Here is a 13,325-nt window from a genome sequence, read left to right on the forward strand (position 1 = left end):
AGATTCCATCTGTGCTGTGCTGTATCCTGGAGAGGCAATAAACTTCCTCTATTCCACCGGCTGGTGCAGTCTGTTTGTGCCATTTCGGGGTGCAGGAGACGGGGGACCCCCAACGCGCCGTCACACCAGTTATCCTGGTGTTGCAAGCTAAGCCACATAAACAGGGTGTCGTATTATTGCAGAAACCCATCTCGGCCCCTGGAGAAGTAGTGCTCTTTTGGACAGGGTGTAGCCCTCAGATGCAATAGATTTTTAGTTCTATTCCTAGCTCTTCTTCTGGGTAACCTTGAGCAAGTCACTTTGCTACTTTCTGCCTCAGTTTCCCCGTCTCTAAATGGGGTCAATTGCGGTTTACCTCTTTATAAAGTGCCCAAAGATCTACTGATGCTTGTTAGAGCTGTATATTTATTATTGAGAGAGCTCCCTATTCACCATAGCTCAGCAGTCCTCCGCTGTGTATCCTTTAAATAGTTTTATGGACAGTTGAAAACGTAAGTGCTCACGGTGGTTGGTTGGGAAATGTCACCAAAAATGTGGGAAACAATACTTGGGGGAAACGTTCACTCCTTTTCTGACGAGCATCAATCGCAGAAGGGGTTTGGGCAACTTTCAAAGTGTTACTGCTAGAAGGAAGGGTTCCCGTGTATTCTGTAGCAGGATCTTTTACGGGAGTGTCAGGGTGCAGGCCCCCACCCTGCCTCAGTGCCCCCTGACTGTCCTCATCTAGCCCCTCTCAGGGCAAGTTACAGTCCATATGGGTTGCTCATCATTGGCATCAGGGTTGTCTCAACTGCCCTGCTTACCTACTCGACATCGTGAACCGCCTCCAAACCAGGGTTTTGTCTCCAGCCCCTAGCCAGGGGGAGTCTTGGCTGACCCTCTCCCAGCCCTTGCTGGCTATCCCCAGCATGTCTCCCTCCTAGGAGCGCCTGCTTACTCCGCAGTCAGCCCTCCGCTGACTTCCCTCCTAAGCAAACTGTGCTTCTCTATGTATAGCTGACAGCTGGGCTCTCACTAGCCTAACAGCTTCAGCTGGGCTCTCTGTTCCCATCCCTTGCTCAGGGACTGAGTCATGGTCTTAAAGGGCCAGTGCAGGGCAGGCGCCCTGTCACAGGGAGTAAAACTCAATAAATCATGAGTAAATCTTCATGATCATTGCGGCAAACCCCAAGGGGAGTAATTGCTAGGCAGCTCCTTCAGACAGCTTGGCATATGTTCGGTGCCTGTTGCCAGCACTCAAGTTTCTGGGATGGCCCTTTTGCAGACTTTGGTCATGTTTGCCTTAGGGGCATGAACAAACTTTTGGTTTTCTCCGTTTCAAGGACAGCAGATTGTCACAGGTGGTTGGCATCAGAAAAAAAAAACTGACTCTCACAAAGAATCATCTTGAATTCCTTTGTTCCCCCTTTTTCCCCAGAATCCACTCCTTTGGACTCTTCCGTGAGTACCCCTAACTCCTACCCTTCCGTGAGCGAAATGTTTGGGCGGAAGAGAAAGAAACGGACCAGCATTGAGACTAACATTCGTTCCACGCTGGAGAAGAGATTTCAAGATGTGAGGGAGAAATCTTACTGTATGTTGTGAGCTGTATCTCCCAGCTAGAAATTCCTGCTAGTTCTTAAACAAAGAGCCATTTTCTTTTTTTCTTTTAGGGGTTTGGTTTTGTTTAACCAAAATAATGTTGACTGGAAACTTTTTTTGATGAAAAATGCAGATTTGGGAGCATCAAAACATTTCACAAACACGTCCATTTCGGGAGATTGTTTGGGGTTTTCTTTTTCAAGTAAATGTTTTGTAGTGACTTTTTTTTAATGCAAAGTTTTCAATCAGAAATTACTTTTCATTTAGAAATTTTATTTTTAAACTTTTCTAAATGTCAGATGCTCAACCTCCAAAAGAAATGTTTCATTTGAGACCAAATGAAATATTTTGATTACTTTGATTCATCAAAAATTTCAAAAAGAAAACTGCCATTTTGGTTTGACCCACAATGATTTTTTTTCAATTTTTCAGAATTGCCAGAAAATTAAGAAAATCTGTTATTTACCCAAAAAGGTGTCTGCTTCGGAAAAATTGAAAGAGACAGGATTTTAGTTAGAGTTGGTTGGAAAATGGTAATTTGTTCCACAGAGAATTTTGAGATTTGGCAAAAACCAAAAGTAGAATCGTAGAATCCCAGAGCTGGAAGAGACCTCAGGAGTCATCGAGTCCAGCCCCCTGCTCTAGGCAGGACCAATCCCAACTAAATCAACCCAGCCAGGGCTTTGTCAAGCCAAGACTTAAACACCGGTAGGGATGGAGACTCCACCACCTCCCTAGGGAACCCATCCCAGTGCTTCCCCACCGTCCTAGGGAAATAGTTTTTCCTAATATCCAACCTAGACCTCCCCCACTGCAACTTGAGACCATTGCTCCTTGTTCTGCCATCTGCCACCACTGAGAACAGCCTCTCTCCATCCTCTTTGGAACCTCCCTTCAGGAAGTTGAAGGCTGCTATCAAAATATTTTAATTCTGAATTACTTCCACAGGGCCTTATGGGAGTTGTAGTTTTAGTGCTTCTGTTCCCATCCTCCTTGATGGGCTGAGCTCCCTGGTCGGCATGGTCTGCCCTCTTTCTGGGGTGCATTATGGCTGTCTTATGGTGCATCATAGGAGATGAAATTCCAGCTAGGGAGATCAGTCTAAAGAGGATGATGGGAGCATAAGGTTCCTGAACTGCAATTTGCATGTGGCACCACGGTGACATTTCAGAATCAAAACTTCTCCATTTTAGAACATTCAGATTTTCAGAGAGAGACCAGAATTTGTCCCTAGAATGCAGACACTTCTTGCCAGCAAATCTGTTCAGTTGAAAATGCCATTTTCCTCCCAATCCTCTCCCCCTCCACACTTCCCCCACACACCATTTAGATGGAAAATTTTCAGCTGATTCCAGATTTTACCTTCCTGCCTTAATTCAAACCAATCCTCCCAGGGCTGGTAAAAGAACAATACACAGCCTCTCTCAAATTACCAGGAGCATGCCCACTTTGGGCAGTGTGGAGTTTCCGGTTCAAGGACTCCTTAAGAAATGGGAAAGTTTCTCAATTGCCTAGTGTTAGGCTCTTGTTTTCTTTAGTATTTAGAAGTCCCAATTGAGATCGGAGCCCCATGCTGCTAGGTGCTGTCCAAATATAGAAAGAGCGTGTCTGCACCAAAGAGTTTTATATCCACAAAGGGTGAGAGAAAGGAGGTTTCACTCTCCCGGTTTTACAGATGAGGCACAGAGATTAAGTGACTGCACCAAGGTCATGCTGGAAGTTTGAGGGAGCGCTCGAGGGTAGAACCCCGATCATTGGAGTCTGTTGAGTCCCTTCATCACAAGACTTCCTAGCTTAGGTGGCAGCTTCTCCTTAAATTCTGACATGAGGCCCTTAAGGTGGGATGCTCGGTGCCTTCTGTGCCTAGTGGGTACACCTAGCATATTTAGGGATGGTACTTGGTCCTGCCATGAGGGCAGGGGGCTGGACTCGATGACCTCTCAAGGTCCCTTCCAGTTCTATGAGCTAGGTATATCTCCATATATTATATTAATGACTCCACTAGACTTTCACTAGTGGGATTCAAAATGTGGACCTTCTACCAGATCTCTGCTCTTTCCCATAGAGGAACCCAGATCTTCTCTCCCCAGTTAAAAAGCAAATCCAGACTTCTCTTCCTCTTGCCACTCAAACAGATCATATAGCCCCTTGATGCTTTAAGACAGGGCTACTCGACTTTGGAAGCCCCAGAGGCCGCGATGATACTCACACCACATGCCGAGGGCCGCAACTTGAGTGTGGTTGCATATATATGCAAATAGCTTCTTTCACACTGACGGGCATGAATACAAAGATTAAGGCAAGACTAGACAACACACGGGCCCCATTTAAGTTAGTTCTGCTGATATTAATAAAATGCAATATTTATCCCATTTCCACCCATACGACAGCACTTTTAATGAGCAATGACAGTCCAGAAATTTAACTACTAAAACGCATATTAACAGAAGACCATTCTATTGACTCCTTTTTTGTTTTGGCTCCTACCCGCTGGCCACGTGTTGAGCCCCGCGTAAACCCAAACCCCACCACAGGCTGCAAACAAATAGGCCGTAGGCCACATGCAGACCATGGGCCGTGTGTTGAGTAGCCCTGTTTTTAGAGGAGTTCTGTAGGGTTTTCTTTGTTCACCTCATGCCCTCTCTTACCAGAACCCTAAGCCCAGCTCGGAAGAGATCTCCATGATCGCAGAGCAGCTCTCCATGGAAAAGGAAGTGGTTCGGGTTTGGTTCTGTAACCGACGTCAGAAGGAGAAGCGAATCAGCTGTCCGGTGCCATCCCCGCTAAAATCCCCCATCTACAACTCCAGACTGGTGAGACCTGGTGGAGTGAGGGGGGAGTGATTACCGTAAATTAGCTAATATAACACATGTCCAAGTATAACCCGCACTCATGCATTACCTGCAGTTTTTCTATCGTGTGTAAAAAATATATTAGAATACCCGCAGACGTACATAACCCGCAGAGACTTCTGCTGCCTTCATAAAAGAATCCGGTGGTCTTTGATGTGGTTGCCACTTGTATTAACATTTATTTATTTAGTAGCTTCACAATAAGTAACGTTTTAACTTTTATTTTATTTTAGTCAACACAACAACATGGCTGCTCTTTCTAAATTATTATTAAATAGAAGATGCTGATTTTATTATGTTGATCTTGTCGTCTTGTAATATGAGTAAAAATCAAATGGCATAAGACACGGACATATATACCCCGCGGGGGGAGGCGTGGTAGGTAAAAACATGGACAACCCGCGGGCTATATTTGCTAATTTACGGTACTCTCTGCCAGGCAGCAAGCACAACAGGGCGCTGGGGGAACCTATCCCTGCAGGGGAAGGAGGCAGCGGAGGATGACCCTGTACATTTGTACAGCTCCGGACTTTTGCAGACTCCCATGTGTTGTGCCCACTGCTGACGTGTAAGATGGAATGTGACAGCTGCTAGGGCACAGGCAGGGGAGCCAACAGCCCATGCAGGCCCTGGGCAAGCTGTATGGGGAGAGCCAGCTCCATGCTCCCAGAAGGGGCGGAGCCTTGGGCAGAAGAGGCGGGGTGGAGCAGCACAGCATGCTCCTCCCCCTCAGCTGTCATATGGTGCTCTGGCAGTGATTTAAAGCCGTGTTTCTCAAGCTTTTTTTTATAAAGTACCCCCTTTTCAAAAATAAGTTATAAGTACCCCCAATACCTACAGTTTTCAGACACACAATTTTTTTCTATCATTGCCACGCGTTTGTGTAAACAACTTAATCGTAGCCGGGCGGGTGATGACATTTTTGGGTGTAGAAAGTACAAAAGTAATAAAGCGCTGGAAGACTGAAAACAAAAATTCAGTTTTCTCCAAATTTCAGTTGTCGACGTATCCCCCGGAATCCTCTCGAGTACCCCGAAGGGTTCTCGTTCCACTGGTTGAGAAACACTGGTTTAAAGGACCTGGAGCTCTAGCCGCTGCTGTAGCTGTGGTGGCCAAGAGTTTTGGGCCCCCTTTGAATCGCCGGACGTCAGGGCAATTTCCCCTTTTGCCCCCCCGGTTGGCGAGCCTGGGTACTGGAACTCTGCAATAGCTGAGGGCAGGGAGTAAGAAGAATCCTGTCTCCAGATGAAACATCAAGAGGGGTTGCGTGAGCGCAATGTAATTACCCTAGAGTTCCTGGGGCTAATGCCCTGACAACTGATGGGCAAGACTTGTTTTCATGCTGAAGTTGCACCCAACAATACGGCACTTTCAACAGCGCCCTAGAGGCTCCTAGAGGGCTTGGACCGGTTCGGCGGGACGAGCACCATCTACTGACTCATTAGTTTCACTTCCTGCAGCGCCGTTCCCTCTAGCTGGGGCTGCGGTGAGCACTGACTCAGTGAGGAGAGGGTTGGGGATGGAATTGAGAAGCCCTGTCTCCCCAGCACTGCCAGGGAAAGCAGGAAGGAAAACAGCGGTGTGCAGGGGCTGGATTGAGCTGATACTCAGCATGCCAGGCTGCACTTGTCTGACGGCCTCATCCCTCTTAACCGAACGTAATAGTTCATTCTCTTGTTTTCACATAAGAACCAGATCCCCTGCTGGTGTAAATCAGTAAAGCGCTCAGCTGATTTACACCCACCAAAAATTTGGCTCGAAACTTCTAGCCCCTACAGTTGTAAAGAAAATGTTCAGTGCTAACGTAGACTGAATCTGTCCCAATAGCTCAGGGAGGAGAGAACTGCCTGTGTTCATCTCCGTGGGTTGTTGACTCTGAAACCTACTGATGGTGGTTTAATCTCCATGTTGTTAACTAACTCTGCTCACTGCAGAGCATCATATATATAGTAGCCCAGTGTCTGAGAGTCTGTAACTCCGAAATGCTGCCTGTTCCCTCTGGGCGGGGCTGTTGCCGAAATGCTGGCTGTTCCCTCTGGGCAACCCGTGCTTCATGGGGAGTGCGGGGCCCAAACGGCCGCTTGCACTGCTTGCTCCCCTGCGGTGGCCCAGCAGAGCAGCGCAGAAATCAGCTGAGCACCACGGCGGGAGAGGAAGGGGGTGGGGCGGTGACGTGTGGCATGACAGTGGCTCCGGGCCCCACCCTCTGTCCATGAACGTCACTGCCCTGCCACCCTTTGCCTCCCACCTTGGCGCTTGGCTGACTTCCGCGCCGCTCGGCCAGGCCGCCGTGTGGGAGCAAGTGGCGCAAGCGGCTGTTTGGATTCCGCAGTCCTCTGAGTGAGAGGCAGGAGGGGGAGGAGAAGAGACAGAGAGAGAGGCAGGAGGCGGAGGAGAGCTGAGAGAGAGGGGCGGGGGGAGGCAGTAGGAGGAGGAGAGAGAGAGAGAGAGACAGACGGAGCAAGAGACCGGAGGCTCAGGAAAGAAGACTGACGTGGAGGAGAGACCTGAAAATCCCAGCTTATGACGGGCTAATTGGCTAGTTTGAGAAGAAACACTGCCCTGCTCTGGAATAGTGGCTGGAGAACAAGTCCGCCAGTCTGTCCCTTTTTCCCTCCTGCCATGGAGTCGGGTGGTAGAATTTACAAGGACAGGACAACAGGAGAGGCCCACTCATAAGCCAGATGCAATGGACTGGGAAATGAAGACGTGTTAGAGCACGGCCGTGAGAAGTCAGGCTAACTAATATGATGGTCAGAGTGACTTTGCAGTCAGTTTAAACAGAGCCAAGTAGGTGCGCTGCTGAGTCAGGTCATCTGGGGCCAGATGGAGGCATCACTGCAACTTCCTCCACCCCTCCCCGACCCTGGCAGTGCAGCATTATAACTCCTCCCAGCCTGAAGTCCAGCCGCGGCGCTCTGCTCTCTGGGTGCTCTGGGAGGGGTCGGAGGGGCAGAGTCTCGCCTTCCCATTGGAATCCCCATGGAGCAGTGATGGGCAGCCCAGACCAGTGCATGGGCCGCAGGAGTGACCCTCCTTCATCTTGGGGGGACACAGCGGGGGGCCCCCTGAGCTCCGCGGCCCTCTTGGGTCCCGCCTGCGGCCGGCACACCCCAACTCTGCCCCCTTCTGTCGCACCTCTCGAGCCCTGCATTTCCTACTCCCCCCATTCCCGCCCAGCACTTTCGGACCTATTTGTGGCTAGTCAAGCTCTGGGCGGGAGAGGCCGGAGCAGGGACGGACCACAAATCGGCTCTGAAAGTGCTGGGAGGGGAGGGAGAGTAGGAAGTGTGGGGCGAGAGGCGTGAGGGGGAGGGGGTAGACAGGGGCTGCGGGGGCTGCAGGTTGCCCACATGGCCTCACTACAGAGCGTGGGCTGCTCTCAAGTACTGGGGACACTGCATATAAAAGAGACACTCCCTATTGCTTTGCCCACTTCCATCACTACGGCCCTTGACTTGGCTCCCACGAGTTTCCTATGAAGGCAGGTCGGCAGCTTCCCTGGCAGTCTAGAGTAGCTGGTAAATCCTGCGCAGAAGTGTCTGCAAACACACACACAGCGCCCCGCTGCCCGGGGGAATGGTGCACCACATTGCAATACTAATGGAGCCAGCTGTGGGAATCCCAACGGTATCTGGATCAGAGATTTGTGTGGGCGTGAGCACCGTGTAATAAGGGAATGGGAGGCGTGTGCGTGGACTCTGGTATCGATGCTCTTACTGACAACCATGTGTCTCTGTTGGTTTCTGTTCCCGTCCAGGTGTCTACCTCAGGGTCCCTGGGCCCCCTCTCCGTCAATCCGATCCACAGTACCATGCCTGGGACAGGTAAGCCCGGCTTGAGGGTTGCTCCCCTCTCCTTTCTTTCACTGATCACAAATTCCCTCTGGCTCTGCCCCCAATCAGCACTTCGGCCTTATATCTGGTCCGAAGGCGTCGTGTGTTTCAACATTTGCAGCCCATCCAAGCAGGGGCCCTGGCATGGACCGTAATTAGCAGGGACCGTAATTAGCTTCCTGGCATGGCCAAATGAGTAGGGAGGGGTGCAGATGGTGGAATCCACATCTTCACTCTGGCCACGTGGAGGAAATCCCGCTGGGTGGAACATTCCCAGGAATGCTGGTATTAAGGGATGGAAGGAACCAGAGAAAAAACCCTGGATCCAAACACTCCTGAACTTAGAGCCAGAACCAACTCCCCTCAATTTCTTGTCTTAGACCTAGATTGTAAGTTTTTTGGGGCAGGGACTGTCTGTTCTATGTCTGTCCATGACTAGGGCTCCTAGGCATGATGATGATGATAATCATTATCATAGGGGCTCAGGTCTCTCTGTGCTAACGTGAAGGGCTGTGGAACAAGATGCATCTCCCCAGAATGGGATTTATTTTTTAAATCTCCTTCAACTGCTCTCTCAGTCTCTGCCCTTCCTTTTGCTGTCGTCCTTCCTCCCGTTCTATCCCTAAAAGCAACTCCCTCCCTCTCACCTGCTTTGCCACGGCCTCAAAGTCCTGGCCGAGGGTTTGGGGCTGGGAACACGTTCCACAGGGTGTGTCCCGGGAGGAAGATTCTGGCAGAGTCCTGGCATGTCCCACACTGGAGGAGCCGTGTGCAGGGAGAATGTTCCCTGACTTCCCAGGTGCGGGCGCTTTGCCTATCAGACCAGGGCACGGTGAATGCGCCTTCGCTGTTGCGGGAGAGCTGGGGGAGAGATGCACCTGCCCCCCATGCGCTGAGCCTCATTCATCTTGCTCTTCTCCGACAGTAACATCCTCGTGTTCCCCTGGAAGCGCCAGCAGCAGTCCTTCCTCGCCCAGCACAGGGCTCCATGCCAGCAGCCCCGGTGCCTCCCAGAGCAACTCCAAAGCCACAATGAACTCGTCCAGCTTCAACCCTTCTGGGTAAGGCGATGGGGAGCGCCTGGCACGAATGCCCAGGGAAGGAGACAGAACCCCGAGGGCTCGCCGCACCCGTAGCAAGGATGGGATTAGAAAAACCCAGTGAGATGAGGCTGTTCCATTGGGTTCATTGGCTGTTCCATGAGGGTTTGAGGCTGTTCATGCTTGCTCGGAGGCTGTGTGAGGAATGGCTGTTTCCTGCTTCCATACTTAGAGAAAATGCTGCGTTTGCTTGAAATGTCCTGCTAACACAGATTTGGCCTGGGGGCAGGTACAGGGCCGTGACGCTTTCCTTCTGTCGGCAGTAGGAAAGGAGAGAGGAAGAGGAGAGGATCCATTTTGCTGTTGCTCCTACACTTGGGTGTGTCTAGACTACAGGGTTTTGTTGACCAAAGTGGACTTTTGTTGACAAAACTCTACCTGTGTCTACACTACCCCCGCATTCTGCCAACAGTAAGTCGACAGAACGCGGCAGTTTTGTCGACGGCGGTAAACCTCATTCTACAAGGAATAACGCCTTTTCTCCACAGAGTTCTGTCGACAAAAAGTGCTCTTGCACCCACACTGCTTTTTCAAAGGAGAGCGTCTCCGCTGTCTTTTGCGTCTACACTCTCTGTCGAAAAAGCGGCTTGCTCTGTCGACAGAACTGGTTGTAGTCTAAACGCTCTTTTTCCACAGGGCCCACTGCTCAGTTCAGTGCTGTTGCTGGTGTCCTCCTCCTCCCCCGGCCACAGTTGTGGCTGCTCCCAAGCAGCATTGCTCATGCCCTCAGTTAGCAGAGAACGAGCCCAGAGGCTGCTGGGTGTTACGGCAGCTACTGTGCCTCCTCCTGAGTCATGGAGGAACATGCTCTGATCTTGGACACCTGAGAGGAGGCAGGATCTTTTCTGGCATCCCCCCCGTGACTCCCTATGCGTGCAATCTGAGCAAGGCGGATGCTTCCTGGCAGCCGTTTGGAGCAGACTGTCTTTGTTCTAGGGATGTTAAATATTGGTTAATTTAATAGTCGATTAACCTCATGAATTCTTATCCGTTAGTTGACTATTCTATAGTCCCCGGGCAGCCTGTCTGCGGGGGAGGGGTCTAGCCTCTGGACCCAACACAAGCTGGAACTTAGCTGGGCTGCCTGTCTGCCCGCCTGGCTCCTAATACACTTTAAATGCAGAGCTGCAGCAGGGGTAGGTCCAAGACCCAGAGCAAGCCGGGACTGAGCTGGGCTGCTGGCCAGCCTGCTAAAAAACATACTGGCAAGTGAGGGGGGAAATGCGTGTGGTCTATAGCATTCACCTATAAGCTTTTGCTTATCGATTAATCCACTCCACTATCACATCCCTACTTAGTTCTAGTGCAGCCCACCGTGGGTTTTGTTCTGACCTCCCCTGCTGGGTTCAGAGGACTGGGTGCTGGCTAAGTACAGCTACACATGAAATAATGCTGGGCTTGTGTTCCAGGGGGGAGGAAAATAATGGTGCATTTGAACGGGCTGTTTCCTTTGTTTCAGAGCTTGGTACCGATGGAATCAACCCACTTATCTCCATTGAGGCGATTGGTCCATCGTGCATAAAGGGAGCCCTGACTTCTAGCTATGGACTGACTTCTGGGGCAAAGCTTAGCGCGACGGTGCCTTCAAAGGGCAGCAGAAGGAAAAGCCTTGCTTATTGGAGCCCAGCACAGCTGAATACTTAAGAGACTCCAGGTGTAACTGAGCCTCCCAGGAGATTCTCCGCTCCAGCAGTGACATTTAATACCCTTCCAGGTGTTAACCAAAAAAATAGGATCCCCCCACTTGGCCCTGTCAGCACCAAACACTGCCCATCGCCTGTGGATAGCTGCTCTGTATTGCCTGGCAGTCTCTTTGTGACACTCCTTCCCACTCCTAGCTCATTTCAGGGCTTCACATGAGAAGGGGCTGCAGTGCCGTGTCTGACCACACACATGAGACACACGTGTCCCCGAGACCCGTAGACTGCACCGAGGTGACCACACGCATGTCACCAAAGAGGTAGATATGAGCTTTGGTGTCCTATCAGCTACCCAGGTGACTATCCTTGTGCATCATTCTCTACTAAACAGGTGTCCTTGGAATGATTTCCCCCTTTTCTAGAGCTCTGCTCTTCCGTTCATTAAATGTGTAGAGCAAGGTGCCTCTTGACTATTTTCTCCCTTGAAAATGCATCTTATTTGTAAAGACACTGCTCTGGTAATTGTTCAGCTCCAATCCTCAACTTCTCAGATGATGGATGAAATTCTGGCCCACTTAAGCTTGGGGATTTTATCTTATGTTTATTTGCTTCCCTCTTATTTATCCACTGAGCTTTGTGAGATGCCAAACCACAAAATCTCCCTAACTTTGTGAGGGGGGGAGGTGCGTGCTGTTCATTTGTGCTGAATTATAAACATGTACATAGTCCTCCCATCCTTTGTGGTATGTTCTTCCATTCCTAGGAGGACAGTTTGTCTAACACAGGTGTGAATTTTGCGGAGTCTATTTTTCGGTGTGTGTAGTGTTTACTTTCATTAAAAACCAAAGTGTAGAAAATCAGCCCAGCATCACAGAGTATCAGCAGGGAAATTGTTTGTTTCGCAGCTCCTCTGTCTGAAAGGCACAGAGATTTCATTTTCTGGAGTGGAATTCAGACACAAAATACAGTACCATGTCCTGGAGCAAGCCCCTTAGCTCCTCTTAGCTCTGCGTTGGAACTTCAGTGATGAACAGCAGCTGGAGATCTTGTTCAGAAAGTGTAAATAGACATTCCAGTGTGCAATATTGATTCTATTTCCTTTTCTAATATCTTGTTATGTTTATATAAGCACTACCTACATTTTTAGGAGTAAAAACCCTGTTTTATTAGTGGTTGGAGCAATTTTTTCCTTGATTCAGTGTTGTGTTAAAAAGCCCCCCAAACAGCTCTACAATCCAGGGTTGAATTAATGATCTTTAGGAATTTTCAGTTGCTTCCACACACAGATCTCAACCCTGTAAACACTGCAAATTTTAGGTGTGTATATTTTATAGAACCCGTATTCTGTAATTTTCTGCCACAGTAAGGCTTTTATCCTAAACCCAGAAAGTCTGCAGCCCCCTCTGTTCTCCCTTGTCGGTAGGCCTGCTTACATTTCACTTCCAAAAATAATTTTTAAGAGTTTAAGACCAAGTTCCATGACTGAATACATTTTGGAGGCTGGGCTCTGAGAACTAACGAGAAACCTTACCTGCATATGAAAATGAAATTTTTTGTTCCCCATTTGTATGTTCACTATTTGATGGCTATAAACCAAAAGGCTAGTGAGCCAAGCCTGCATCCTCAGCACTCTCTGTATGGTAGGGAAGCATGGAGAAAAGATTAAATGTTTCCACCTCCGTTGTTAATGCCACATACTCAATGTCAAATGGCGAGATAGCGTCACCAAGACAGATTCTTTACAGAGCAAATTTATCAACCGCCCTGCTCAAACAAAGACAATTGTGCTGGCTGGTCACAGGGGAGGCGGGAAGATAGACGCACACCCAGCAGGGAAAGTAACAACATTTCTTACTGGCACTGTCCTATTGAAACCCAGGTCCTTGCCAGCTCTTTAAATAGCTCCCAGCTGGCTTTTGCCATAGCTCAGACAGCTCTTACCAGAGCTGCGCACCTGCTTACTTTCACCTCTGCGTGTACCCAAGGACATGCTAGCACAGGGAACAAGAACAACAGGATGTCCCAAGCTTTGCTACAGAGACACATCCAAGCGAGAGACAAAGGAATTAGGAATAGATCCTGACCAATGGGAAATCTTGGCAAGTGATTGTAACGTGTACCACCATCAGAGTATCAAAGGCCATGAGCGAAGCTAGATCCTACAGCAGAAGAGAAAAGAGCCTGTAGGAAGCAAGCAGCTCCCGGCCATAATACAGACATTTAGAACAACTTCCAAAGATCATTCATATCTCAGGGTACGTCCAAACTACATGGCTCTGTCGACGGAGCCATGTAGATTTGTTTGTTTGGCAAAAG

General features: G+C 49.4%; 1 protein-coding gene across 4 annotated transcripts in view; it reads left to right on the top strand.

Annotated features, from left to right (window-relative positions):
• Positions 1 to 12,890, top strand: part of POU2F3 (POU class 2 homeobox 3) — an 81,326-nt gene extending 68,436 nt beyond the window's left edge. For 3 of the 4 annotated variants that reach the window (XM_075909801.2, XM_006133637.5, XM_025189897.3), the window contains 5 exons: positions 1,418 to 1,554; positions 4,233 to 4,394; positions 8,194 to 8,260; positions 9,195 to 9,330; positions 10,829 to 12,889. In XM_075909801.2, the coding sequence (XP_075765916.2) occupies positions 1,418 to 1,554; positions 4,233 to 4,394; positions 8,194 to 8,260; positions 9,195 to 9,330; positions 10,829 to 10,868 (542 nt within the window). In that variant the 3' untranslated portion in view covers positions 10,869 to 12,889. Of the gene's footprint in view, positions 1 to 1,417; positions 1,555 to 4,232; positions 4,395 to 8,193; positions 8,261 to 9,194; positions 9,331 to 10,828 lie in introns of all 4 variants that reach the window. The other variant, XM_075909800.2, reaches the window with a different exon arrangement.
• Positions 12,891 to 13,325: the final 435 nt, after the last annotated feature.

This window comes from Pelodiscus sinensis, chromosome 25 (genome assembly GCF_052426305.1).
Source record: "Pelodiscus sinensis isolate ZL-2025 chromosome 25, ASM5242630v1, whole genome shotgun sequence".
NCBI classification, from domain to species: domain Eukaryota; kingdom Metazoa; phylum Chordata; order Testudines; family Trionychidae; genus Pelodiscus; species Pelodiscus sinensis.